At 44.4% G+C, this 27,471-nt stretch overlaps 1 protein-coding gene across 2 annotated transcripts in view; it reads left to right on the top strand.

Moving 5' to 3' along the window:
• The window catches only part of TOPAZ1 (testis and ovary specific TOPAZ 1), a 326,337-nt gene extending 300,422 nt beyond the window's left edge, over positions 1–25,915 (top strand). For both annotated transcript variants that reach the window (XM_056520122.1, XM_056520121.1), the window contains exon 20: positions 25,422–25,915. In XM_056520122.1, the coding sequence (XP_056376097.1) occupies positions 25,422–25,626 (205 nt within the window). In that variant the 3' untranslated portion in view covers positions 25,627–25,915. The remainder of the gene's footprint in view (positions 1–25,421) is intronic.
• Positions 25,916–27,471: the final 1,556 nt, after the last annotated feature.

Here is a 27,471-nt window from a genome sequence, read left to right as displayed (position 1 = left end):
AAAACTCCACATGGCATACCATTTTGGAAACTACACCCCTCAAGGCACGTAACAAGGGGTCCAGTTAGCCTTAACACCCCACAGGTGTTTGACAACTAAGGGTAATGGGAGAAAATGCCACCCAAAATTTGTAACCCCATCTCTTCTGAGTATGGAAATACACCATGTTAGGACGTAAAATGCTCTGCGGGCGAACTTCAATGCTCAGAAGAGAAGGAGCGCCATTGAGCTTTTGGAAAGAGAATTCGTTTGGAATGGTAGTCGGGGCAGTGTGCGTTTTTTTTTCATTTTCCCATCCAATTTTAATGAAAATTCGTCAAACACCTGTGGGGTGTTAAGGCTCACTATACCCCTTGTCTGGTTCCGTGAGGGGTATAGTTTCCAAAATGGGGTCACATGTGGGTATTTTTTTGCGTTTATGTCAGAACCGCTGTAAAATCAGCCACCCCTGTGCAAATCACCAATTTAGGCCTCAAATGTCCATGGTGCGATCTCAATCCTGAGGCTTGTTGTGCGCCCGCAGAGCATTTTACGCCCACATATGGGGTATTTCCGTACTCAGGAGAAATTGTGTTACAAATTTTGGGGGTCTTTTTTTCCTTTTACTGCTTGTGAAAATAAAAAGTATGGGGCAACACCAGCATGTTTTTTTTTTTTACACTAACAGGCTGGTGTAACCCCCAACTTTTCCTTTTCATACGGGGTAAAAGGAGAAAAAGCCCCCCAAAATTTGTAGTGCAATTTCTCCAGAGTACGGAAATACCCCATATGTGGCCCTAAACTGTTTCCTTGAAATACGACAGGGCTCCAAAATGAGAGAGCGCCATGTGCATTTGAGGACTAAATTAGGGATTGCATAGGGGTGGACATAGGGGTATTCTACGCCAGTGATTCCCAAACAGGGTGCCTCCAGCTGTTGCTTAACTCCCAGCATGCCTGGACAGTCAGTGGCTGTCCAGAAATGCTGGGAGTTGTTGTTTTGCAACAGCTGGAGGCTCCGTTTTGGAAACACTGCCGTACAATACATTTTTATTGGGGGGGCAGTGTAAATTTAGACATGAAAAAACAGTCTAAATCCTTTGATAAATCTCCCCCCTTGTATCCACAGACTCCATCTCAAGGTTCTAGTGTTAATTACGTGCAAAGAGCAAGCTGAAATGTTTTGAATTAAGGAAAACAAAGTTCTTCTGCAATATTTAGCAATAGGATTTAATAAAGGCATATGAGTATAGATATAGCGATCAATATATCAGAATATTATAGACCCAACAATTCCCCCCTAAGAACTTTGTTTTTTCCATCTTTCAGTATGGCACATTCTGCCTAATAGTTCCAGGTTCAGGTGGAGAAAAATAAAAAAAAACGAGTATTTGATGCTTCACTGATTTGAGACGAGCGGCTCCTGGTGAACCACCCCCCTTTTGTACTCAGACTTGTCCTTTACCTGGGACTTCTATGTTTGCCCTACTCTGCTGGGTTTGCCTTTGTGCCATCCGCATACAGGATAGTTGTTCTCTGAGGCATACTAGAACCTGTTTTCCCACTGTCCTTCAAGGAGCCTGATTTAGTAAGTGTCATTCTCTGTAGTAGAGACTTGCCGGTATTGTCTTTTCTTCTATTGGCACTGTGTGGTCTATAGTCCCAGTCAGTCCCTGTGTTCCATCCCACTGCTCTCCAATAGTCACAGTTGTTCCCCCAGTAGTCCTCTGTCACACATATGTATATTGAATTGTCATCCCCATACATAAGACATTGTTTTGGTACCACGGGACAATTCAGTATGTCACAATAGTCAAATTTAAAGGTAGTCACTTGGGCACTGGAAGAGTTATGAAAACGTGGGATACAACTCTTGGGTTATTGTCAAGTCGGCCCAGTAGTGTGGTGGAGTCAGATTGGGTTGCTGGGTTTGCACCCCACTTATACGGGAAAGGATGTGTATCAGGAGCATGGTGTAGGAACCCTCTTGTAATGTGAGGCGTGTATTCATGTTCATTTTCTTTCCAGTTTCATTGAAGTCAGAGTTGTCAGTAGAACCTGATAAGGACCTTCATATCTAGGTTCCAGCGGCCCCCTCACGTGTCTTTTCACGAGGACAAACTCTGCGGGCTGCAAATTGTGACTTCCTGGTTCAGGATCTGGAATGGAAAAGTAAAACTGCAACATGTTACTTTCAGCTCCTTACACAGTGTGATAACAAACAGTACAAACTATCATTCCCTGCACTAAGCTGCTGAGGGTAGTAACATCCTAGCTTAGGGACCCCCCTAAAAGTGTCTCATATGGGGTTAGGCCTGTTGGCTGTCGGGGTGTGTTTCTAACAGAGCTATGGGCAACACTTCTGTCCATGGAAGGGACAGTTCTCTGCTGTCTTTCAGGATTTTGTTTTTTAGGGTGCCATTCAGTCTTTCAACTTTTCCACTGCTCTGAGAGTGATATGGAGAATGGAGTCCAATGTCTGCTCCCATCATTCTCCAAAGTTCTCTTGTATTATCCGCAATGAAAGCCGGTCCCTGGTCGTTTTCAATTACTTCAGGGAGTCCAAATCTGCATACCAGTTCCGTTAGTAGTTTCTTTACACTGTAATATTAGTGACTAGGTAGGCTTCTGGCCATCCTGAGAAAATGTCCACTGCTACTAGCATGTACTCAAACTTTCCACTTCTGGGTAATTGCATGTGGTCAATCTGGATTCTCTGAAATGAATAGCAAGGTTTGGCCAAGTATTTCTTCAGAGTAACTTCTGTTCTTCCAGAATTACAAGTGTTGCCAATGTGACATCCCTTGACATATTGTTCAACTGTTGTTGTTATTCCTGGTGCAAGGTAGATTTTATTGATAGAAGTCATAATTTTTTTTTCCTCTGTAGGTGACTCCATTAGTCCCTGGAGTCACCCCCAGGTAAATGGCTTGGGGAAGACAAATCTTGTTTGCTTTCCTACATAGGCTGTCCGATTCACTGAGTTCAGCTCCCTTTCTCTTCCAAATACTCTTTTCCTTGTCCAAGGCTTAAGTCTGGAACTGTTTCAGTGTCTGGAGTCCGGGGTTTTCCTTGTCCTCTTCTGGTTCTTCTGATCCTTTTTTCTGTCGTCTTGTCATCACATATACCCCTGCTTCCTCTCGAGTGAGAGGCTGTATTGCAGCTTCTTTAGCTGCCTGGTCTGCCAAGAAATTTACTTTGGCTTCTTTAGAGTCCAATTTTCCGTGCGCGTTGATTTTGATAATCGCCGCTTGTTTAGGCAGTTTTAAGGCTTCAATCAGGGTCCTGACAGCTTAAAAGTTCTTTATAGGAGTTCCATTTGCAGTCATGTACCTTATTAGGGGCCATTTCAATCCGAAGTCCAGCGCCACTCCATGCCCATAGGCAGTCAGTGTAGATGTTGGCAGTTTGCCCTTCTGAGATGCGGAAGGCTTCAGTTAGGGCAATAAGTTCCGTCTCTTGTGCTAAAACACGGGGAGGGAGTGGTCTTGCCAGCAGAACTTCGAACGGGCTAACTAGTGAGTACCTACCCCGTGTGGAGATTGCCACTTTCATCAGCATATCTGGAGAGCCCCCCCGAGAAAGGAAGCAAGGTAGCTGGATTCAGGATTGTGAATCTTTAAAAAGTTACATTATCCGTGAGTAAGAGAGAGCATTGAAACCCCACTTGTCTTTGCAGAGAAAGTGGATTTCTTTGGCATTGCGTTAGAATAGCTTTCAGATCATGTGAAGCGAGGATAATGATGGAAGTCCAAGAATGATGTCTAACACAGCTCGAATGCAGGTGGGTGCAATTTGTGCAACAGGATCTAGTCTGCATAAGTAGTATCCCAAAGGTCTCAATTTTTCTCCATGTTTTTGTGCAAGGACTCCAGAGGCATGGCCTTCTGTTTCAAAGACAAACATAAAACGGCAGTTTTTAATTTGGGATACCAAGTGCTGGAGCAGACAAGATAAGGTCTTTTAGGTGGTTCAAATACTGTATAACTTCCCATGATAGTGGCTGCTTCTGAGTCATAGCTGGAATGGCATCATTTAGAGGTTGCATCAGTGCTGAGGCATCAGGAATCCATTGTCTGCAGTAAGTGATCATACCAAGAAAGGCCTGGAGTTGCTTGACAGTTGTAGGTATAGGAATCTCTTGAATGGCTTTCTTACTGTCTTCTGTGAGGTGTTTAGCACCTTGAGAGATACAATGTCCTAGGAAGACAACTTTTTGTTGTACCCACTGAACTTTTTCAAGGGATACTTTGCAGTTGATTGAAGAAAGGAAAAATAGCAGATCAACTGAAGTGGTGGCACACTCATCTTGCAATGTGGCACAGAGTAGAAGGTCATCTACATATTGAAGTAAAGTCACATTAGGATGGGCACATAACCATGGATGCAGACCAGTGGATAAGGCTTGAGAAAAGTGATTGGGGGAGTTTTGAGCTCCCTGTGGCAAGAGTGTCCAGGTTTATTGTCCTCCTTGGTGAATAAAGGCAAAGAGGTATTGGCAGTCTGGATGCAAAGGAACACTGAAGAAAGCATTGGATAAGTCCAAAACAGTAAAAAAAACTTGCCATCTGGTGGTATCGAGCTGAGCAGAGTATGTGGGTTGGGAACAATGGGAGTATCCAGAATTGTGGCAGCATTAATGGCACGAAGGTCATGTACCATGCGGAACTTCTCAGGTTGTCCTTTTGGTATCTTTACCGGAAACAAAGGAGTGTTTGCTGGGGAAACACATTTGATCAAGGCTCCATTCTTCAGAAGAGTTGCGATTTGTTCAGAGAGAGAAGATTCTTGGTTTGCTTTAAGCGGATACTGGGGTACTCCAGGTATCTTGGCCCCGGGTTTTAAGAAGACCTTAACAGGCGGAACAGGCAAAAGTCCAATATCATCTGGGCCTTTGGATCAGACATGGTCAGGAATTTGTTGCAGGTAGACATCGGGTATAATCTTTGTTGGGATGTTCATGACCATCAGTGAAGAGGCTGGCAGGACACAAAGTTCTTCAGGTGTGAGTGGTTGAGATAATTCAAGGTGCATCACATCATCCTCATATTTATTGGTGGCTTTGAGTTTCAGGAGTAAATCTCAGATCCAGATTTTTTATAATTTCTATATGAGACATGATTAGCTGGATTCTCTTGAGTTATTCTGTTGTCTGGCCTTCATTGTTGATTCATCCTGGAGTGGTTTGGGTGTCCAGAGAGAGGTCCAGATTGTTGTTGGTCCATATTATGACGGTTTTGTGACATCATGGGCCTTGCAGTGGCTGAATCCATTCAGTAGTTGCAAGGAGGAAGTGCTGGTTCTGCAGTTTCGCTTGACATGTCAGAGTTTACCACAGCTATAGCAGATGATCGTTCTGATGGGTGGTCTTCGAGGGGCATAATGCAGAACACTGTACCGTGCAGGAATGGTTCGGAACTGAGGGACATAATTCTGAACAGGTTATTGTGCTGTAGCATTAAGCATCATCTGTGCAACTTGACAGACTGACACATCCAAACTCTTCTTAGTAGGTGCCACTCCTGTTTGTTTTTCAATAGCTTTGACGATGAGTGTGTCACATATTAAGGCCTAGTGTCCGTAAGCTTTTTTTTTTTTTTTTTTAACATTCGAACAAATTTATTAGTTCAGGTCAGAAAACAAACAGCACATGAATAGGCAACAGCCCAGTACAATCGTAAGCATCAAGCAGTAGTTAACACAAAGTAGTAATACAATAACAAGGAGGTAGATCAAAAGCCTGAGGCAGTGCACCAAGATAAATGGACATAGCCTACATACAGTGCTAAAGCATATTGAACCTTAATGAGCACCATCTTCAGCAGCTGTCATTGTTGCATAGGCTGTGCATAACAAAATCAACATTAGAAATAGTGGGGCATAGGAGAAGAGGTGGGGAAGGGAAGGGGAGAGGGGACTAAGATGGAAAGGTTAGGGGGTAAAGCAAAGTTGGTAGAGAATAGAAGGAAAAAGATGTAGTGTACAAACGTGTACTAACCTGCGCTCCTCCAGAACTCCGCTGTCCGTCGGGTCAACCTCCGTGCGCCTCCCCCCGCAGGCACTGCCGGTTGCTAACCAGGGCATATCTGAATGTAGTCTAGTCTCAGTGACATAGGGATTACAGTTCTCTGTAAAGAGGTGTCTCCAGAAAGGCCAGCCAAGGCCGCCAGATGGAGGTAAACCTATCATTGCGGCCTGAAGAATCCGCCATAAGTTCCTCCATTCTACATAGGAATAAAACTTCCCCATACCAGTCCGACAAAGTCGAGGGTTCGTGGATTTCCACTTCCTGGAAATCATAAAGTGAGCAAGAACCTTAGATGGGGATTTATGGGACACAGGGAGAATAGTAAGTAACAACACTTTTGGGTCATTAAGGTAGGTCACTCCAGAGACCGTCTCAATACGCGACACCACAGTCGCCCAGAACTGTGAAAGTGCAGAACAGGACCACCATATGTGTGACATTGTGCCCCTTTCTAGACCACAGCGCCAGCATAGGTCGGGTACCAAGGGAAACCAACTGTGTAGCGCGGTTGGAACCCTATACCAGCGTGAGAGTAATTTGTAGTTAGTTTCCTGGGCTTGAGATGAAATGGAGAGCTTGTGACAGAGAGTGAACGCCGCCGTCCAGTCTGAAGCAGCGAACGTCTGTTGTAGTTCCGCCTCCCAGGCCCCCAACAAGCGCTGGAGGTTGACGAGAAACCTCCTCAAGGAGGATGCTATAAAGTTGAGAGACCGCTTTAGGTACCGAGGAAGCAGAAGCACAAAGAGATTCAAAAAGTAACAGCGGCCTGGCCAAGTATAGATGTCTCCCCTCTGAGTCAATGAAATGTTTGAGTTGGAGATATTGCATATTAAGCAGAGGTGTATGTAGATGTGTAGGGACAATGTCTGCCAGGGGGCGCAGCAGCGTGCCAGTTAGGAATACCCTCACGGGTAGAGATGGGGGGTCCGAGATCCCCAGGAACGATGTGTGTGAAACTCCGGGGGGAAAACTGGGTTTACCCAGGATCGGAGTCATGGGGCCATCAGCAGAGAAAATTTGCATGGAGGAAAGGTATTGTTTAAATACGGAGAGTAGTTCCCTAGAAACCCAAGGAAGGGATTGAGTCTCGCAGTGGGGCAAGGAGGTCCTCCTCAGCCACGGGACAGACGTAATGTCACCCCCCTAAGCTCCACCTCCACCCAGCGCTTCGAGGAACGGGCGTGGAAGAAATCCAGGAAGCGTGCTAAGGTTGCTGCTATATAGTAAAGTTTGCAGTTCTGGACCGCCAAACCCCCAGCTTGCTTCCTTCTCGTGAGTGTGTGCCTGGAGACGCTCGACGGCCGCCCCGCCCAAACGAAAGAGCAGATCAACTTATCCAGTTTTCTAAAGTAGGCTAGGGGGAGGGCTATGGGGATCGTCTGAAAAAGGTAGAGCAAGCGCGGGAGGACATTCATTTTTATAATGTTAACCCTACCCAACCATGAGAAAGTGCCCCTAGTCCATTTCTTAATGTCACTTTCTAAAGTCGAGAGGATAGGTAAGAAGTTAAGAGTAAAACTGTCATGCAGGTAAGCCGGGACCCGCACCCCTAAATATTTAATAGACCCAGGGGACCAGCGAAACGGCTGCATCTGCTGGAGGGTGCACACTACTGAGTCTAGGAGGGAGATATTAAGTGCTATGCTCTTAGACATATTAATTTTATGGTTACTAAACCTGGAATAGGTGTGCAATATGCGATTGATGGCCGGGAGGGAGGTGAGTGGAGAGGAAACAAAAAGGAGCAGGTAGTCTACGAAAGCTGAACAAAGTGGTCGCTCTCCCCCACTCTGAGGCCCCTAATGGCTGGCTCTGCACGCAATGCGTTCAGGAGATGTTCCATGCATATGACATAAAGGATAGGGGAGAGCGGGCACCCCTGCCACATGCCATTACGTATCAGGAAGCGGGCCGAAAGGGAGCCATTAACACGTACCCGCGCCCTAGGATCCCTATACAGTGCAGAAATGTGTCCCAACGTGGACGGGCCTAAACCAATTTGAGCTAAGGACGCTTCCATGAACCCCCAGTCCAACCGATCAAAAGCCTTTTCGGCGTCTAGTGACAGTAACATCAGCTGCTGATTCAGTCTTTGAGCTCGATGGCTCACCGAAAAAGCTCGGACTGTGTTGTCCCGGGATTCGCGGGAACGAATGAAGCTGGATTGATCGGGGTGGATCAGGGGCCCAAGGACTGCCGACAACCTATTAGCGAGGAGTTTGGCGAACAGTTTAACGTCCACATTGAGCAGAGAAATTGGACGGTAACTCGAGCACAGGTTACGGTCCCGACCCTCCTTCGGAATAACCACTATGTGTGCGTCAAGGGAGGAAGAGTGGAATCCCTGGCCTGCCTCAATACTATTAAAAACACGGCAAAGAATGGGGGACAGCTCGCTTTTAAGCGTTTTGTAGAACCTGCCAGTATACCCGTCTGGGCCCAGGCTTTTGCCCGACGGTAAGTCGGTAATAACTCCACCCATCTCTTCCTCGGTGAATGGTCTCTCCAGGTCATTTATGACTTCACTAGACAGTCTGGGAAGTGATGTGTTTCTAATGAAGTCATGCAAGGAGGGGCAGGGGTCCGTAGGTGGGGAGTCAGCGGGAGGGCAGGGAAGGTTATACAATGCTGAATAGTAACCCTCAAACGCCTATAAGATATCTCTGGTGAGGAAGCTCTTTCCACCTCCCTGTGTGCAAATAGAGGGGACATATAGGGCAGCCCGTTTTTCCCTGAGCGCCCTAGCTAAGTATCTCCCCGGCTTGTTGCCCCCATTCGTAAACCGTAAGCCTTTTCTTAGCATCGTGGAGGCCAGTAACAAAGGTGCTGGAATTTGCTTCCTAGGTCTTAACCTTGATCCTGGAACAGATTAAGTAGTCTGGAGAAAAACTTTTCAGCTGATTCCATAGGTTCCTGAGAGGCATCAGAGAAATTGGTGGAGCTTGAAGCATCTTTCTCTGGCCCAGGCTTGTAGTTTTCGGCAGAATTGTATTCCAGGCTGGCAGAAATGATAGGCCCGAAGGCGTCTCCAGTTTTGATAGAGACTAGATTATATAAATCCTTCCATACTGATGAATAGGTTTGTTGAATTTGCTTGAATCTTCTGTAGAAAGGCTGTTTCTTTGGATCCAGGAGTTGGTTGATAAGATTATTTACTTGCACCAGGGTGAAAAGGACAGTTTTATAAAGAATTTCTGAAAGAGGTTTTTCAGACCCCTTATTTCCACCACTATAGGTAAGTGGTATTGGCATAGTTTGCGGTGGAGTAGATCCACCAAAACCATGCAGGAGATCTCTGGAATCATCAGGCTGTATGGGAAAAGGTTTAGATGGCGTGGATCTTGGTAATCCATGTTGTAGGTTATCTGAATCCTCATGTGGCATTGCGTCTACGCAAGAGATTAGGTCTCTTGAACAAGTTGACAGCATTCACCAGAGACTGTTTCGTATGTTTTAGAGAGAAGCCTGATTTTCTGTAATGTTGGTATTGGCTTGTGATGTTTAATACTGGACACTATTGCATTGGCACAGATATTAGGAGGAAATCAAAAGAGTCCAGAACTGATGGGTGGAATAGCCAGAGAGGAAATTTCCTCCTCTCCAGCTAGATCAAGAATGTGGTGTATTGCGGACTGAAGCTGCTTTATGCAGACATCATGTTGGGCAGAGGAATATCTGGGACCAACAACATGTATTATCATGTTGCAAGGCAGTGTCCCAGAACCTGTAATGGCCAGTTGACAGGTTGAAATGGGCCCTTTTTGTAGTACCAACAGATCAGTCATGCTGTATACTAGTCCCCCCTGCATGCATTAAGGCAGCAGCAAGGCCATCATTATGCCGAAGATATGAATTTGCAGGGTTAACTATAGCTTGCACTTGCTGGGTTTCCATGGAACCCATGCCAACCTGGAGTAGGGTGTTATTCCAGATCTTTGTTCCAAGGGCCGGTTGAAAATATTCAGACACCATACTTGGTCTTATGTAAGGATGTCCCGATACCATTTTTTTAAGACAGTACGAGTACCGATACTTTAATTCTAGTACTCGCCGATACCAAGTATGAGTACTTTTATTTTAAAGGGAATCTGACACCAGGGTGACCCAGTTTCTGTCGTTGTTTACCATATGATATGTGGGTCCTTGTTGTGTACAATGGAGGAGGCTGCTGTAGAATGAGCCAAGATTTCGCTCTTCTCCATTGGGCAGAACAGGGAATTTGCATTGGCGGCGAGACCAATGACCACATGGTGAGCAGCGGTAGAAACCGGGCCACCTGCACTATCTACCTATAATTTCGAGTTAGTGCAGGTGACTCTGCTGTGAGATTGTCTTTAATAGTAGGTAGTATCCCCTTGCAGTCATTAGCAGCAGCCCCCTGGCAGTCATTAGTAGCAGCCCCCCCCCCCTGTAGACAGCTGCCCCCCTTGTAGACAGCAGCCCCCCTTGTAGACAGCAGCCCCCCTGTAGACCACAGCCCCTCTTTAGACCGGGGGCCCCATTTAAACAGCAGCAGGCCCCCCCCCTTTAGACAGCAGCAGGCCCCCCCCTTTAGACAGCAGCAGGGCCCCCCCTTTAGACAGCAGCAGGGCCCCCCTTTAGACAGAAGCAGGGCCCCCCCCCTATTGGACAGCAGCAGGGGCCCCCCCTATTGGACTGCAGCAGGGCCCCCCCTATTAGACAGCAGCAGGGCCCCCCCCCTATTGGACATCAGCAGGGCCCCTCCTATTGGACAGCAGCAGGGCCCCTCCTATTGGACAGCAGCAGGCGCCCCCCCATTAGACAGCAGCAGGGCCCCACCCCTTTAGACAACAGCATGGCCCCACCCCTTTAGACAGCAGCAGGGCCCCCCCTTTAGACAGCAGCAGAGCCACCCCCTTTAGACAGAAGCAGGCCACCCCCCCCCCCCGTTAAGACATTAGTAGCAGCCCCCTCCATGCAGGCAGCTCACCTCCTTGCAGGCAGCTCACCTCCTTGGGTCGGGTGCTGGTGCTGCCGCTCTGCTGCCCTTTTCTCCCATACTCCGGTCCGCATTGTGTCGTCCAATGGAGGAGCATGTGACCTACACGTCACTCTGCTTCTTGCGTAGCGTTATGCTGGGCACAGGGAAGGAGGCGGAATGACGTGTGTGTCACATGCTCCTCCATACTTACGGTCCATGAGGTTTCATCGTCTGACCTGAATTCCAAAATAGTCGATGCTTTACAGCATGATACACTTGACACCATAGGGAATTCCACCACCACCTCCACTTCTTCGTTCCGTTCTTTTTTAAATTGCCGGTCCACTACCAACATCACCCCAGCGTGCATATCCTTTGCATAATCGCGGTGGACATCTTGAGACCTTTTACCATATGGTCATGCAAGACTTTTCCAATCTATGTGACAAGTCCGTCATCTTCAAAGAGAAAGACAACTTAACCCTAGCTGAAAGAGCTGCTATTAAATCTATACAGAATAATAAATCCATTATGATCCATCCCGCAGACAAGGGCGGGGGGGGGGGGGGGGGGTTGTCCTCAACAGAACTGACTACAAAAATGAGGCTCTTAGAATTTTATCTGATACTGAATATTATATTCCTCTCTCCTGTGATCCTTCCCCACTTATTTTTTCTGAATATGGTAAACTAATTAGCAGAGCTGTGGATAATCTATTGTTGGACAAGAGGGAGCACACATTCCTCAATATCATAGTTACATAGTTAGTACGGTCGAAAAAAGACATATGTCCATCAAGTTCAACCAGGGAATTAAGGGGTAGGGATGTGGCGCGATATTGGGGAAGGGATGAGATTTTATATTTCTTCATAAGCATTAATCTTATTTTGTTCCAGGAATGTATCTAATCCTGTTTTAAAGCTGTTAATTGTTCCTGCTGTGACCAGTTCCTGAGGTAGACCGTTCCATAAATTCACAGTCCTCACGGTAAAGAAGGCGTGTCGCCCCTTGAGACTAAACTTTTTCTTCTCCAGACGGAGGGAGTGCCCCCTCGTCCTTTGGGGGGGGTTTAACCTGGAACAGTTTTTCTCCATATTTTTTGTATGGGCCATTAATATCAAAAATTATAATATACCCATTTCCTATTATTTACCCAAACTTCACAAATGTTTAGTTAATCCTCCTGGTAGACCTATTTCTGGAATTGGTTCTATTACTGCAAATCTTTCCCATTTCATTGATTTATTTCTCCAACCTTATGTTTTACGTTTATCCTCATACTTAAGAGATTCAGCCCAATTAATTTAAAAATTACATGATTTATCCCCATCTTTACCCCTTGTTTCAGTTTCTTGACTTTGGATGTGTGCTCCCTTTACTCCAACATTTCCACTGAACTGGGTGTTCCCGCCATAGGACATTTTTTTCAGGAGGACCCACTTTTAGGTTCTTGTCAGGCAGAATTTTTATTAGAGTCTATTAAATGTATTCTTCTTAATAATGTTTTTGAGTTCAACCATTTAATTTATCGCCAGAACAGGGGCTGTGCCATGGGGACTCGATTCGCCCCCAGTTATGCTAATTTATTCATGGGGCGATTCGAGTCCCTGATTATGGCACAGTCCCTGTATTTTAAGTTTGCCTTTTTCTTTCGACGCTATATAGACGACCTTTTTTTTATTTGGGTAGGAACCAAACATCAAGCTGAGCTGTTTGTAAATGAGCTCAACACCAAAACATGGGGCATAAAATTTACTATGCATTATGCAGAAACATCCATTCAGTTTTTGGATCTCGAGATCCATAAGACAGATAGTGGCACAATCTCCACAAAGACTTTTTTTTAAATCAGTCGACGTTAAGTTTTTTACAGTTCGATAGTGCTCATTACCCCAGCTGGTTAAGGGGTGTTCCATACGGCCAGTATCTGTGAATTCGCAGAAACTGTACATTTGATAATGACTTTATTGCCCAAGCCGACATTTTAAAGGAACGCTTTATTCAAAGGGGATATCCAAAATCCCTCCTGACCAAAGCATATACCAAAGTAAAAAATAAAAAACAATCCAACCTAGTCATCCCAATTTTAAAAAAATCTAGTCCCAACCAGCCAGATAATCGTTTTAGATATAATTTTGTCACTAATTATAATACTGAAGCATCTAACATTAGAAAAATATTAATCAAGAACTGGCCTATTATCCAAAACGATAATGTTCTGAATCAACTAATTCCTTCAACTCCAAACATCACCTAGAGACGTTCCAAAAATCTTAATAATCTATTAGCTCCTAGCAGATTTTCCGACCATTCAGAATACATAAAACTATAACATCAAAACCCCTTTGTTCTCCTTGCAAGAAAAGCCGTTGTCTTTGTTGCGAGTGGGTTGTCCAAACCGACACCTTCTCCTCTCATTTTATACAACAAACTTTTAAACTAAAAGATACATTGAATTGTGATACTACATTTGCCATTTATTTAATCTCATGTGGTTGCGACCGTCAATACGTCAGCCGTACAATACAGACAATACGCTCTAGGATGAACAAGCACAGATGGAACATAAAACATGGTTTTCTTTTACATAGTTTGTCACAACATTTTTCTTTTCACCATCATAAAAATACTGAATCATTAAAATTAATTATTCTTGAAACTATTCCTATACATTCACCTAACAGATTACAGAGACTAAATAATCGCGAATCCTTCTGGATTCATAAATTACATACATGAATGTATCGACACAGTAAAATAATTATCATTCATATTAATAACAATATTATACAGTATATTCATGTATTGTTCCCTCTCTGCTGTTCGTCCTAGAGCGGTGGTGCTTTCTCTTTTTTCTGTTACAGTGTATGCTTCTTGTAATCCTTATATCCCTATACACCCTCTTGTGATTTCATTATTATCCACCCTTTATTTCGGAGCTTCTGTGAAAATACGTTTTGCAGTCCTTGCCCCGTATTGAGTTTTAGATTTTTTTATGTTGTTACTTTAGAGGAGTGTTCATATGCTGCGTTTTTTCCACCTCCACGGTTTATTCCCTTGCATTTTTACACATTTTTGCATCCTCCTCTCTATGTCTGTGCAGTCCAATGTATATTTACGACTGCCCCCCCCCCCCCCCTTTTTTTTGTCCTATAAATCCTCTTGTATCTATGGGTTCCTATCCAGATAACAGTTTTTTTTATTCTGTTCTTTTATGTTCTCCTTTTTGATTCCCTTGTGAATACACCCACCTGGGAATTATTTTCTCCGATGGATGTGATCTTTTGAGCTATATGAAACGTCTATCCACACTAGTTGCATTTTAAAGGTTTATTGTGAACATATTGTTTTTTATACTACTCATATTGTTATATATTTATATTTATGTTATTTGTATGCCCTTTGTATATATTTTTTATTCTATTGTATGTATACTTATGCATATATTATCATGTGGTAACATTCAAAAGTTTGTAAATGGTTAATTGTTGGGGGTATATATACCTGCCACTAGCCACATCTTGTCATGCCTGAAGAAGCTGCGCATGTGCAGCGAAATGCGTTGCATTCAATAAATCCCTTGATTTTATCCTGCCTTCTGACGGTTCCTTTCTGCGCCGGACAAAACTCCTGTTTTTATGGTCATCTCATCCTTGTTTCTACTCTACTAAGGAGGGCGGCAGTGGACCGACTTATACACTTCACGCTAGACCTTGTTTTGTGTGGGCGCACAACCAACTTTGGTAAGCGGCCTGGGATTACCTCCACTCACAAGATCTGCTGATCCCGCACATGAGGCGCCTTCTTCCCTTTCTCTAGATTACATGCTCCTCCATGGAACACTATGATGCGGACAGGAGAGCGGGGCAGCAGAGCGGCACCAGGTATCGGGCATGGTATCGGGGACATTAAACGAGTCCCCGATACCATGCAAATGGCCAGTATCGGGACATCCCTAGTCTTATGGTTTCGTATATGTAACTGTAGGAGGTATTGGGAGGCACATGAAATTGCACCACAGTAGGTGTGATTGTATTAACAGGTGAAAGTGGTATCTTTCCTGGGGACTGATGATGATGATGATGATGATGATGATGATGATGATGATGATCAGTGATAGGAGACTGATGATGATGATCATTGATAGGAGACTGATGATGATTATGGGTAGGAGACTGAAACCGTGCATGGGGTTCATCTTGGGCTGGAGGACTGTCTTCACTGGGTAGAGAATAGGGATCGACCGATTATCGGTATGGCCGATAATCCCGATTTTGGGCATTATCGGTATCGGCAATTACCTTGCCGATAATGCCCCGCACCGCCCCCACCGCACCGCGACCGCCACCCCCCCGACCCGCCGCACCGCACCCCCGACCCACCGCACCACGTCGCACCCCCCACCGTGATGCTGGGCGGTATACCGGTATGGATTTTTGCCCATACCGCTATACCGGTCGGGCTCCTCCCCCAACCTCTGAGTCAATAAAAAGATTAAACTTACCCGTAATGGGGGTGGTCCGGGCCATCCATCCTTCCTTCCTGTAGTGTCCGGGGGCGTTCCGGGTGAAGAGTGAACCGGTCCGGGCTGTCCTTCTTCTCCGGCGGTCATCTTCTCCACTCCGGGCAGGCTCCGGCCTAGTACACTGCATAGACGCCGTGACGTCAGGTGCGTCGCTGCGCACTGGCGTCACTGCGCAGCGGCGTCTATGCAGCGTACTAGGCATATACTACAAATTTAGTCCGGCAAGTGATATGTTGGTTAATCCTCCATTTAATACCTCCCAACTGAGTTTCCTGACCTGGTGACATTAATTTACACCAATGACATGAGCAACACCTGTAATTCCCTTTTGGGGTCTGTTTGTGTAACCAGTCATCTTGATGAGTTTATCCCTCAAATTAGGGCTTCTGCGGAATGTGACCAAAGGTTTTTTCTTTGCCACATCCCGCAGAAGTTCATCCTGAGCTAGAATGTGCCAGTCTTTGTAGATTGCCTTCCTCAGTGTGGTTTCCATGGGGCTAAATTCAAAAGAAAAAACAAAACGTTTAGTGTTGCTTGAGCCTGTCTGATGTCGAGATTTTTTTTTCTTTAAAATTGCAGTGCGTTCTAGATTTCTTGCTTTTAGGTAGGCCTGTTGTAATAGTGGTTCCGTATATTTTCTTTCCCGTAACCGTCCCAGTAATTAATTTGCCTGTCGATCAAAAGATGGGAGTGTGTCATTGATTCTACGTAATCTAACTAGTTGACCATATGGGAGGGATTGTTTTACATAGTCAGGATGGTAACTTTCAAAACTGAGCAACGAATTTGTTGCGGTTTCTTTGCGAAAACCTCTAGTAGATAACGCTCCTGATGATGTATCTATACATAAATCAAGAAACGTAAGTGTCTTACCCCCCAAGGCACTGGTGAAACTCATATTAAATGTATTCTGATTAAGATATAGAACAAATTCATTGAATTGGGCCTCCGATCCATCCCATACTATTATGACGTCATCAATATAGCGGTAATATAATTTTACATTATTGATGAAAGGATTATTCACTGTGTAAACCTTCTCTAGTTCAAATTCGGCTAGGTACAGATTAGCAAACGTCGGGGCCACGGGAGTCCCCATCGCCACTCCCGACGTTTGCCTGTACCATTGTTGGCCAAATTGAAAAGCATTGCAGCTAATCACTAATTTCAGTAGATCACAGATGAACGCAGCTAAATCCGTACCAATTCCTGATGTGTATGAAAGTCGTTTGTTGATGGTCTGTACACCTGCAACCTGCGTAATGCGGGTGTACAGACTAACCACATCTCTACTCGCTAGATGATACGAGTCATCCCATGTAAAATCTGAGAGTATTCTGAGTATGTCTCCTGAATCTTGGAGATAAGAGGGTGCACTGTCAAGGAGGGGACGGAGGAACCAGTCAAGATATTTTGATATTGTTTCAGTCGCCGAGCCTCCCCCCCCAACAATCGGCCTCCCGGGGGGGGTGCTCAAGCGATTTGTGAATTTTAGGCAGCCAATGCCAGTAGGATCGTTTTGGACACTCTACTAGTAATTTTTCAGCAAACTTGGCTGTCATATGACCATCCTCCCCTCCTTAACAGCGACCGTACCCTACTTACATAGTCTAGTGTGAGATCGGCTTTTAAAGGCTCATAAGTAGTCAAATCATGCAGCTTTTTGAGCTTCTGCTAAGTACATATCTCGGGGGATCAAAACACTGGTTTTATTATAATGTCGTCCCGGGATTGTAGCCATTTCAATGCTTCCAATTCACCGGGGGTTAGGTTAGAAGAGACAGTTGGATAAATAAAGGACTTGACATCCCTAATGACAGGCTCCAAAAAATTGTCTAGTGTTGAACCAGCGGGCAAGGGGGGAGAAAACTTAGGTTTTCCACCACTGAAAAATTATGTGTGTTCCTCCTCTTCAATAGGAATACCTGATAAATTGCAAAGTGTAGATAGTATTACACGATCCTCCTCGGAGAACTGGGGACTCATGGAGAAACCCAGAGGGCCCACCCTGATAGGCAATTCCCCCCTGGGTTTCCCCACCGACCCAGACCTATCCGTAGAAGATGCAAAAAATCGATGCAAGTTGATCTTACGAACTGCTTTGTGTAAATCAATCTCGAAATTGACAGGGTTAAATTGGCTGGCTAAACAGAAATTAAGACCCCTTTCTAATAATGCAATACATTCCTGTGGTGACAGGGACACAGATGTGAGGTTGATGACATTGGTTTGATTGTCCAAAATGGGGGTACTCACATTTGTGGAGGTAGTCGGAACAGAGGAACCTATTGTCGCCAGGTAACCTGTTACCGTTTGGTACCTATGTTTCTTGGTTTTTGAGCGGCCCCTCCGCGTCCGCCGCCTAAAGGGGGGTGCTTCATTCACAGTCACAAGACTGGATGATGCATCGTTGGAGAGTCCTTCAGATTCTCCTGTGCCACTGGAGTCTGACCCTGAGTCAGTAGTCCGATATTCCTTGCGGCGACTTGGTGGTCTTGGACGTCTCCTGCGCGGTTGTTTTGACTGCCACTCAAAAACTTTATCCGACTCGTAGTCCGACTTGTCTCGTAAAAATTTGTCTTTCTTTTTTTCTTTTAGATCCGCCTGTATAGGTATCAGACATTTTTCTATGCGCTTTTGTAAGGTGGTAAACTGTGATTCAATCATTCTGGTTTTTAATTCCATTCTTGTCCTGAGAAGTTCTTCAGTTACAGTCGAATATTCCTTCACAGTCCGGGATAAGATGAGTCTGGTTAATTTCAATGCATGTTCTTTGTGGATGTCTTTCCATTGCTGCAAAAAGTCCGGGTCATCATAAAATTGAGAGATCTCTTTGTATGATCTGAGACCTCTAGGTGCTCGTTCACTTTGGCTGTAGGACTGAAGTGAATTCACTGTCCAAAACAGTTTAGTTTCTTTTTCAGCCAATGAAGTAAGTTTGTGTTCAAGTTCACGTGTGCTTAACACTTGTAGTTCGTCTTGGATGTTGCATTGAATGAAAAACTGTTCTGCTCCCTCCCGACCATGTGAAAGTCCTGAATAATCCAGTGTTTGTTGCGAACTGGGCTCTCCAGGCATATCCTCTTCCATCGTAATGGTTAACAGGTGTGCGGCAGATGTAATGGCGTGCTCTGCCCCAGTAAAGCACAAGAATTGCTAAAACACACAAAAAAGATGTGGGGCGGCACTGCTTTATGAAATATGAAAGTATCTATCTTTAGCAATATTGCATGAAGCACGGTGCCATTCCTGGGAAGATGCCAGCAAATCATTAGCTTCTAAAATCCCTTTTTGCTGTTTAAGAACCTCAGGGTAGGTTCACACTACGGAATTGCGGGCGCAATTCCGCGGTGTGAACTTTAACATTAGTGTGAACGGGTCTCTGCGGGACCCGTTCACACTGCGGAATTTCAGCGGCGGACCTTTTCGCCGCTGAAAGTGTTCCGCGCAAAGAAAGAACATGTTCATTCTTTGTTCGGAATCCGCGAGCGGACCATAGCCATCAATGGTGACGGCTCAGTGTCCCGCGGCCCTAGCACCAAAGTATTCGGCCAGGCGGAATCTCCACTCTCTGAATTCAGCGAGCGGAGATTCCGCAGTGTGAACGAGCCCTCAGACTATAAATCTTGGTGTAATCTACCCTTTCCAGGTAAATTGCTTATAGCCATAAATGTTTTCATTTTGTCGAGATACTACTTTCCCTCACTGTGCATCACTGTGTCCCGTGGCTCTTCACACCCAAGAAGGGAGGAGGTTGAACTTTTAAATGCAGAGGGCAAATGGCTCATATTTTACCCTTTTAAAGTTAACCAGTGCAGGAATTGAACAGTTTCAAAGCTTTTAAAGTCTCAGGGAAAGTGAGGATCGTGCAGTACCCTATTAACAAAAACTCTGTGGATTGGCAAAAACAAAATTGATACTAAACACCAAACAAAAAGGGTGTCAAAGTGACAACCACAGTGTGTATGATGCTACTATTATCTTCTACTCTGATTCATTACTGATACAATACAGAAGACACGAGAGCCAATCTTTGCTCAAGTACAACCCAAGTTATCAGTAAGCCGTCCTCTGATACAGGAAAAGATACTAGGCTTATACAAATCAAGCTATCAGACTATCTCTGATACACAAAAAGATATTAGGCGTACAGAGTTATCAGCAGGGATGTGGAAATCCTATCGCCCGACGCCCGGGACAAGTAGTTTTGGGCGCCGGGCAGGTGAATTTGTCATAGATTTAGCCCTGTATCGGGCAAGCAGGGACAGACCGACTTCCCCCTTATCTTTCTTTAATGCCGGTGTGAGGCGCAGGAGCCGATGCAAGTCTGCACCTCACACCGGCGCTAAGAGTGTATGGAGGGGGCGGCAGCCCCCAGCTGACCGCAGGGCCCGAGGTCCCAAGTTTGCGTTACACAATTAAGCCACGCCCCCTTATCTACCCCTCCCGGAGGATGGAAGACACAGCTCAGAAGACACGGCAGGGTGAGAGAAAGGACGTAGACAGCTCGGTAAACAGCTCCATCCCCCGCACACAGCTCTATCCCTCCCCCTGCTCTGTCTCCACAGGACTTAATCCACCACGGGGAGGTTGCTGCTGCCGCCGCCAATTGTGCCATCTAATTTTATTTATTTTTTGTGGTTTCTGGCCACCCACACTGAATTGCACCATCAGAATCCCACCCCTTCATACTCGCCCGCCGACCAAGAGCCCCACAGATGCACGCAAACACGCCCAAACCAAAACTACAACTTCCAGCATGTTGTACCGTAACCTAAACTGTAGAACTATAAAGTGTAACATGCTGGGAATTGTAGTTTTGGTTCGGGTCAGCTGCAGAGCTATAGGCTGCATCAGGGCATGCTGGGAGTTGTAGTTACTAACTGCAATTCCCAGTATTCCTTGACACATCCTATGGCTCTACAGCTGACACAAACCAAAACTACAACTCCCAGCATGTTACAAAATAACCTTAACTGTACTACTGTACAGTGCAACATGCTGCAACACCCACAAAACCATAGACTGTATCAGGGCATGCTGGGAGTTGTAGTTATCTAGTAACTAAATGCAGCTTCCATCATTTTCTGACACAAAATGCACCACATAAACTGGAGAAGCAGAACACCCCCCACATAAGTCCCTATTGAGACTGAAAAATAGTGATTAAAATATTTTAAATAGTGCGTATATATGTGAATAAGCCCCTTTCCTAATAAAAGTTTCCAATTTTCTTTAAATAAAAATAATGTACAAAAATAAACATTAGTGGTATCGCTACATGTGGAAATGTCCAGACTATTAAAATATAATGTTAATTAAACCGTACGGTGAACGGTGTAAATGTAAAAAATAGTCCAGAATTGCTCATTTTTGGTCACTTCATATGAGAAATTTTTTATAAGGTGATCAAAAAGTTACATCTAGACTTTTCTGGGCTTGCCTCGGGGGTAAAAGGAGCTAGCTACAGCTCTCCTGCCGCTAAGTCTGGCATGCTGCGATCGCCATGGCCGCTATTAAACCAATAGATCACCGACAGCAGTCTCTAAAGGGATCTTATATCCATCCCTGGTGGTCTAGTGGTGGGAATCGTACTATTTTGGTTGAAATTATTTTATCTACCAGGACAAGTGGATTTTCTTGAGGCACAAGTAGATTGTGTTCCGCTTTAGTCCCTTGGACAAGTAGTTTTTTTTTAAAAATGTCCACACCCTTGTATCAGGGACCTAGAACACAAAAATCTACAGCAATCTTTCTCCCTTTACCGAGTCCACTAGATAGATTAAAAAGTCAAAAATTAAATTAAATCCAAACCAGCAGGACAAAAAAATTGATTTTTAGACTCAAAAAATGAAAAAAGTCTCTCATAGCTAAACTCTTGACAAAATTTGACCTTGCTTCGGTACACTGTACTCAGCGTTGTTGAGAAGGAATTCATAGCTAGCTAAGAGAGAAAAACATTTATTTTTATAAGCATGCAATTTTTGAAAAAAAAATCTCCCCTGCTCTTATGCCTTCTGAGCTTATTTAAAGCAGCAGTCAATCACAAGCGACTAAAAACTCCTCCGTGAACAAGAGAACAACACAGCGGGAATATCTGTCGCTAAGAGTTAAATCCAGACTCCCACAAAACTGCCCAAAAACACAAATAAGACTACAGATTCATAAAAATCAGCAGGCTTACCGTGTTTTTGTGGGTTGATCAGGCCCCTAGTTTAGGTAATAATGGGTTGCCTCGGGCAGCTCAAAGTGTCGCTCCACCGGATCTGTATCTTCCCTCGAGTGTGGTCCAGGCCATCCCACCGCTGCCACCAAATGTCAAGGATGGGTTAATGTGAGGCCTTAAACTGTGAGTGACTACTGCTGTGCTATTTTGCAGAGTGTCGACATAAGCAAATTCACACCAGACAAGGTTGGTATGTATTCCCTCCTCGGTACTGACTCCAGGGAGTTCTGTTTATTATCCGGAAATCACATTAGTTTTTACAATCTGACAAAAGGGGGAGGGCAAAACTATGCATCAAATCATCGTTTTATATGCTGATTGGTCATTTGAGCGTGGCGTAGCATAAGTCACTTATGTTGCGAGGTCTCTAGCTTGAGATTTTTCCATCCTTCCACAAAGCCCAATGTTTAGACTTTTTGTATCCACAGACTCCATCTCAAGGTTCTAGTCTTAATTATGGGCAAAGAGCAAGCTGAAATGTTTTGAATTAAGGAACACAAAGTTCTTCTGCAATATTAGGCAATAGCATATAGGATTTAATAAAGGCATATGAGTATAGATATAGTGATCAATATATCAGAATATTATAGACCCAACAGAAGAGGTTCTAGGTTTGCTGTCTAAAGTGAAGACAAATAATTCACAGAGACCTGATGGGATACACCTAAAATGATTAAAAGAGCTTAGTGGTGAGCTAGCAAAACCGTTAACAGATTTATTTAACCAATCACTGGTAACAGGAGTCGTCCCGGAAGATTGCAAATTAGCAAATGTCGTGCCCATTCACAAGAAAGGTAGTAGGGAGGAATCAAGTCAATAGTCCAGTAAGTCTGACATCAATAGTGGGGAAATTAATGGATACCCTACTAAAGGATAGGATTGTGGAACATTTAAAATCCCATGGATTGCAAGATGAAAAATATGGGTTTACTTCAGGGAGATCATGTCAAACAAATCTTATAGATTTTTATAATAGATGGCGGCGTGCGTGGCAGTAGACATTGCATATCTAGATTTTAGTAAGACTTTTGACACTGTCCCACATAGAAGACTTATCAATAAACTGCAGTCATTGAGCTTGGACTCCCATATTGTTGAGTGGATTAGGCAGTGGCTGAATGACAGACAACAGAGGGTTGTATTCAATGGAGTATATTCAGAGCAAGGTCTTGTCACCAGTGGGGTACCTCAGGGATCTGTACTGGGACCAATTTTGTTTAATATCTTAATTAGTGATATTGCAAAAGGTCTCGATGGTAAGGTATGTCTTTTTGCTGATGACACAAAGATATGTAACAGTGTTGATGTTCCTGGAGGCATATGCCAAATGGAAAAGGATTAAGGAAAACTAGAAGAATGGTCAGCACTCTGGCAACTGAAATTTAATATGGATAAGTGTAAGATAATGCACCTGGGGGCGTAAAAACACTCGGGCAGAATATAGAATATTTGACACAGTCCTGACCTCAGTATCTGAGGAAAGGGATTTAGGAGTAATTATTTCATAATACTTAAATGGGCACTGTCACCAACTTTATTTTTTGATATGTTGTAGTACTTATGTACTACAACATATCTCTAATATACTTTTATTATTATTATTTTTTTTATTAAAATGGTTTAATTTACATTTGAAAACCGGCCACTAGGGGTCTCCCTCCTAGTGGCCGGCTGCAGCCTGGCGTGACGTCACGCCTGAAAAAGGACTGATGCGGCCGGGCATCGGTCCTTTTTCATTCAGCCTGCACTCGCTCCCTGCCTGTCAATCAGACAGGCAGGGAGCGAGTGCATTGGCTCCCCGGCCACTCCTCCCGCACATCGCCGCCGCCTCGTCGCTTCCGCTGTCCCTGCCGCTGTCCCTGCACGCCTGCTGCTGGACTCTGCAGTAAGTGTAATGAGGGAACGGGGTATGCGGGAGGGGGGTTTGTGATGGAGGGAACAGAGCTGCAATAGACTTTCCGCCACAGCTCATTCCCCCAGCGGAAAACTCATGTAAACCCAACCATGTACATGTACCCTAAAAAAGCTACAGTAAACAAAATAAAGAATAAAACACTACATATACACACACCCTTACACAGTTAACACCCATCCCCCCACTGAAAATTAAAAACCTTACGTACAACACTGTTTCTTAAACGGAGCCTCCAGCTGTTGCAAAACAACAACTGCAACAGCTGGAGGCATCCTGTTTGGGAAATACTTCCGTTGCGTATTCTTTAGGGCGAGGAGGCAAACACCATGCTTGCATTCGGGTCCACCCCTATGCAAATCACCAATTTAGGCCTCAAATGTGCATAGAGCTTTCTCACGCCAGAGCCCTGTTGAATTTCAAGGAGGAGTATCACGTAGGAAAACTTTTCCCCTATCCAAAGGGATATGCTTTAGATTTGGGGGGTGAGAGTGCTGGGCCCCCCCAACCCCCGCCCGAAGCGAGAGCCTCCACACCCTCTCCATATAGCTCGGCACTCTTCGGTTCTCCCGTAGAGCTATATAGAAGGGGCATGATGCGCTGCTGTGAAGGAGAGCCGGGGCTCCAAACAGGAGATCGCGGGGGCCCCAGCACTTGTACCCCACGCAATCTAAAACTTATCCCCTATTCTTTGGATATGGGATAAGTGTTCTTACATGATACTTCTTCTTTAAGGGCCACATATGGGGTATTTCCGTACTCGGGAGGAATTGTTACAAATTTGGGGGGCTTAATCTCCTTTTACGCCTTATGAAAAGGAAAAGTTGGGGCTACACCAGGATGTTAGTGTAAAAAAAATAATTTTTTTACACTGACCTGCTTGCTTTGCCCCATACTTAGGTAAAAGGAGAAAAAGACCCCCAAAATTTGTACAACAATACCCCAAAAATAAACGCCAGTGGGGTGTAAATGCTAACTGCATCCCTTGTTAGGTTACTTGAGGGGTGTAGTTTCCCAAATAATGTGGCATGTGTTTTTTTGTTTTGTTTTTTCAGCAAAATCCACTCTCCAAAAGCCAAATTTTGCACCTTCCCATCGGTAGTGCGCCCGCAGGGCACTTTACGTCCACATATGGGGTATTTGCATACTCAGAAGAAATGGGGTTACAAGTTTAATGGGGCATTTTCTCCTATTACCTCTTGTGAAAGTGAAAAATTTAGGGTAACAGCAGCATTTTAGTAAAAAAAATTTAAAAAATGTAATCCCCCCCACCCCCAATTAAAGGGTTAAATCTTTTTCCATAACTAAAAAGCTCCATGCCACTTTTTGGCTGTGCGTCTTTGTACCTCTTTTAGTTCTAGGGCATCCTTTATATGAAATGGTGCCCAAAACTAAACAGTGTACCCCATATGAGGCACACAATGATTTGTAAAGCAGCAATATTATGTTAGTGTTTGTTTTCTGACTAGGTTAACTCTGCTCAGTGGCAATGGGTTGGTTTAGCCTGCTCAGGTGGAGCCAGCTGTTTGTATTTTGTTTTTTTGGGGTTTTTTTTACATAGAGGGTACGTTCACATGTGAGTCTTTTCTGCTGCAGATCTTCAGATTTTGGTACTCAATGAAGTCAATGGGCAGCAAAATCTGTAGCAAAAAATGCACGTGTGAACATACCCAGAGGCAGCTTCCTAGGTGCAGCCATAGAACCCCTTGTTACTGTATCCCCCGAGAAACATGTTATATTGAATCTGCTGTTTTCCAGGTAGTACTGTATTTTCATTTACTTATCCAATCTGTTTTTGTTTTTTTATAGAATGGAAGAGAATACGAAGTGTAAAGACAGCTACCATGCTGCAGCAGAAAGGTTATCTGAAGCAAGCAGATTGTCATGCCCCAGACTTTTTATAAAGCACATGACAGTCAATAACACCAATGAGCAAGTATACACTCTAGACAATAAGGCTACTCTTAAATGGCTGAATGAGAATATGAAGTGGGCAGGCGCTATCTGGCATTAGTGTCAATCTATAAGTATGTGGTACTATCGTATGAATATTATGTGTATATAAATATTTCACAGCAGTTAAATAATCATTGTTGAATAATAAAGGAAAAAACGGTAACAGTTTGCTCTGTATGTTTAATTTGATTTATAGCTTAGGTTTTAGTGGGATTTTATTTGTTTGTTTGTTCTTATGTTGTACAGAATATATAGAAAAGTGCAAGTATGAATAAAATACATATTTGAGCTTGTTGAGTTTCATTCTGCTTACCGTGTATGCTATAACCATTAATAAACATAAATTTGGCAACTGTGAACAATTTTTTTTTTTTTACTTTGCATATACTATAGAACTTTATAATTACAAGTGACAGAGCAGTTACATTGTACATAGTCAAAGAGTACATAGTTAAAAAAGCTAAACTGATAACATCACTTTTTTTGTTCACTTTGACAGGTACGCTTTAACTTATATTGAAATTGTCTTTAGTCATATTAAGATTTTTGGTATGAGTAGGTGTTGGAGGGGTGAAAGGGGTACTCCGCTGGAAAACATTTTATTTTTAAATCACCTGATGCCAGAAAGTTAAACAGATTTGTAAATTACTTCTATTTAATAATCTTATTCCTTCCTGTACTTTTTAGCTGCTGTATGCTACAGAGGAAGTTGTTTTCTTTTTGAATTTCATTTCTTTCTGACCACAGTGCTCTCTGCTGACACATCTGTCCATGTAAGGAACTGTCCAGATCAGGATAGGTTTGCTATGGGGATTTGCTTCTGCTCTGGACAGTTCCTGACATGGAAAGAGTTGTCAGCAGAGAGCATTGTGGTCTAGAAAGAAAGGAAATTGTAAAAGAAAAGAAAATTCCAGTGGAGCATACAGCAGCTGATAAGTACAAGGGTTAAGATTTTTAAATAGAGATAATTTGCAAATCTGTTTAACTTTCTAGCACCAGTTGATTTAAAACTAAGGGCCAGATTTAGCAAAGTTTGTAGAGCTTATTTTTCCATATATTTGGCGCAAAGCTGCTTATTTGCGAAACCTTGCATATGTTTCTGCTTTTCTGACTACCTGATGACAGATCCCACTGATTTACATCCCTACCTTGTCTCCCGCCCGCCCGCGCCGCACATCTCCCATCTGTCTGCTACCTGATGCAAGACTACAACCCTTACAGTGAGGGCATGCTGGGAGTTGTAGTCTTGCAGCATGTAGTGAACGGGAGATGTGCGGCGCGGGCAGGTAGGAGACAAGGGAGGGGATGTAAATCAGTGCCCCCATCATTAAGTGAGGGTAGCGGGGATAGCATCAGATGGAGCCCGGGCGGTTGCAGAGTGATGCCAGCCCGGGCTCCTTTAACATACCTCGGCGCCGTGGAGTTCTTGGAGTCCCTAATGTAATTTCACATTCCCTGCTGGGTCCCGTGATTGGCCGGGACCGAGCAGCCAATCATGGGACCAGGCGGGAAATTTGATCTTACAGTAGGGACTAAAACTCTGTGGCTCCGTTATGTTAAAAGGAGCCTGGTCTGGCATCACTCTGCAGCCGCCCGGGACTCCTGCAGACGGGCTGGGAGATGTGCAGGAGCCGTCCCTGCCATCCCTCAGCACTGCTTTACACGCTGAGGGATGGCTCCTGCACATCTCCCGGCCTGGCGGCAGGAGTCCCGGGCGACTGCAGAGTTATGTTAACCTGGGCTCCGTTTGCTAGGGCGCAGCAGAGTTGACTGTCATTTCAAATTTCTCGCTGGGTCCCGTGTCACGGGACCCAGCGGGAAATGTGAAATTGGAGAGATTTTCTGATTACCGCCTGCCAGGGAGCACATTACCGCCCGCTTCCCTGGCTTGTACCAATACAAC

The sequence above is a fragment of the Hyla sarda genome, chromosome 5 (genome assembly GCF_029499605.1).
Source record: "Hyla sarda isolate aHylSar1 chromosome 5, aHylSar1.hap1, whole genome shotgun sequence".
In the NCBI taxonomy this organism is placed as follows: domain Eukaryota; kingdom Metazoa; phylum Chordata; class Amphibia; order Anura; family Hylidae; genus Hyla; species Hyla sarda.
The sequence above is the reverse complement of the archived record's forward strand: the minus strand, read 5'-3'. Positions and strand labels throughout refer to the sequence as shown.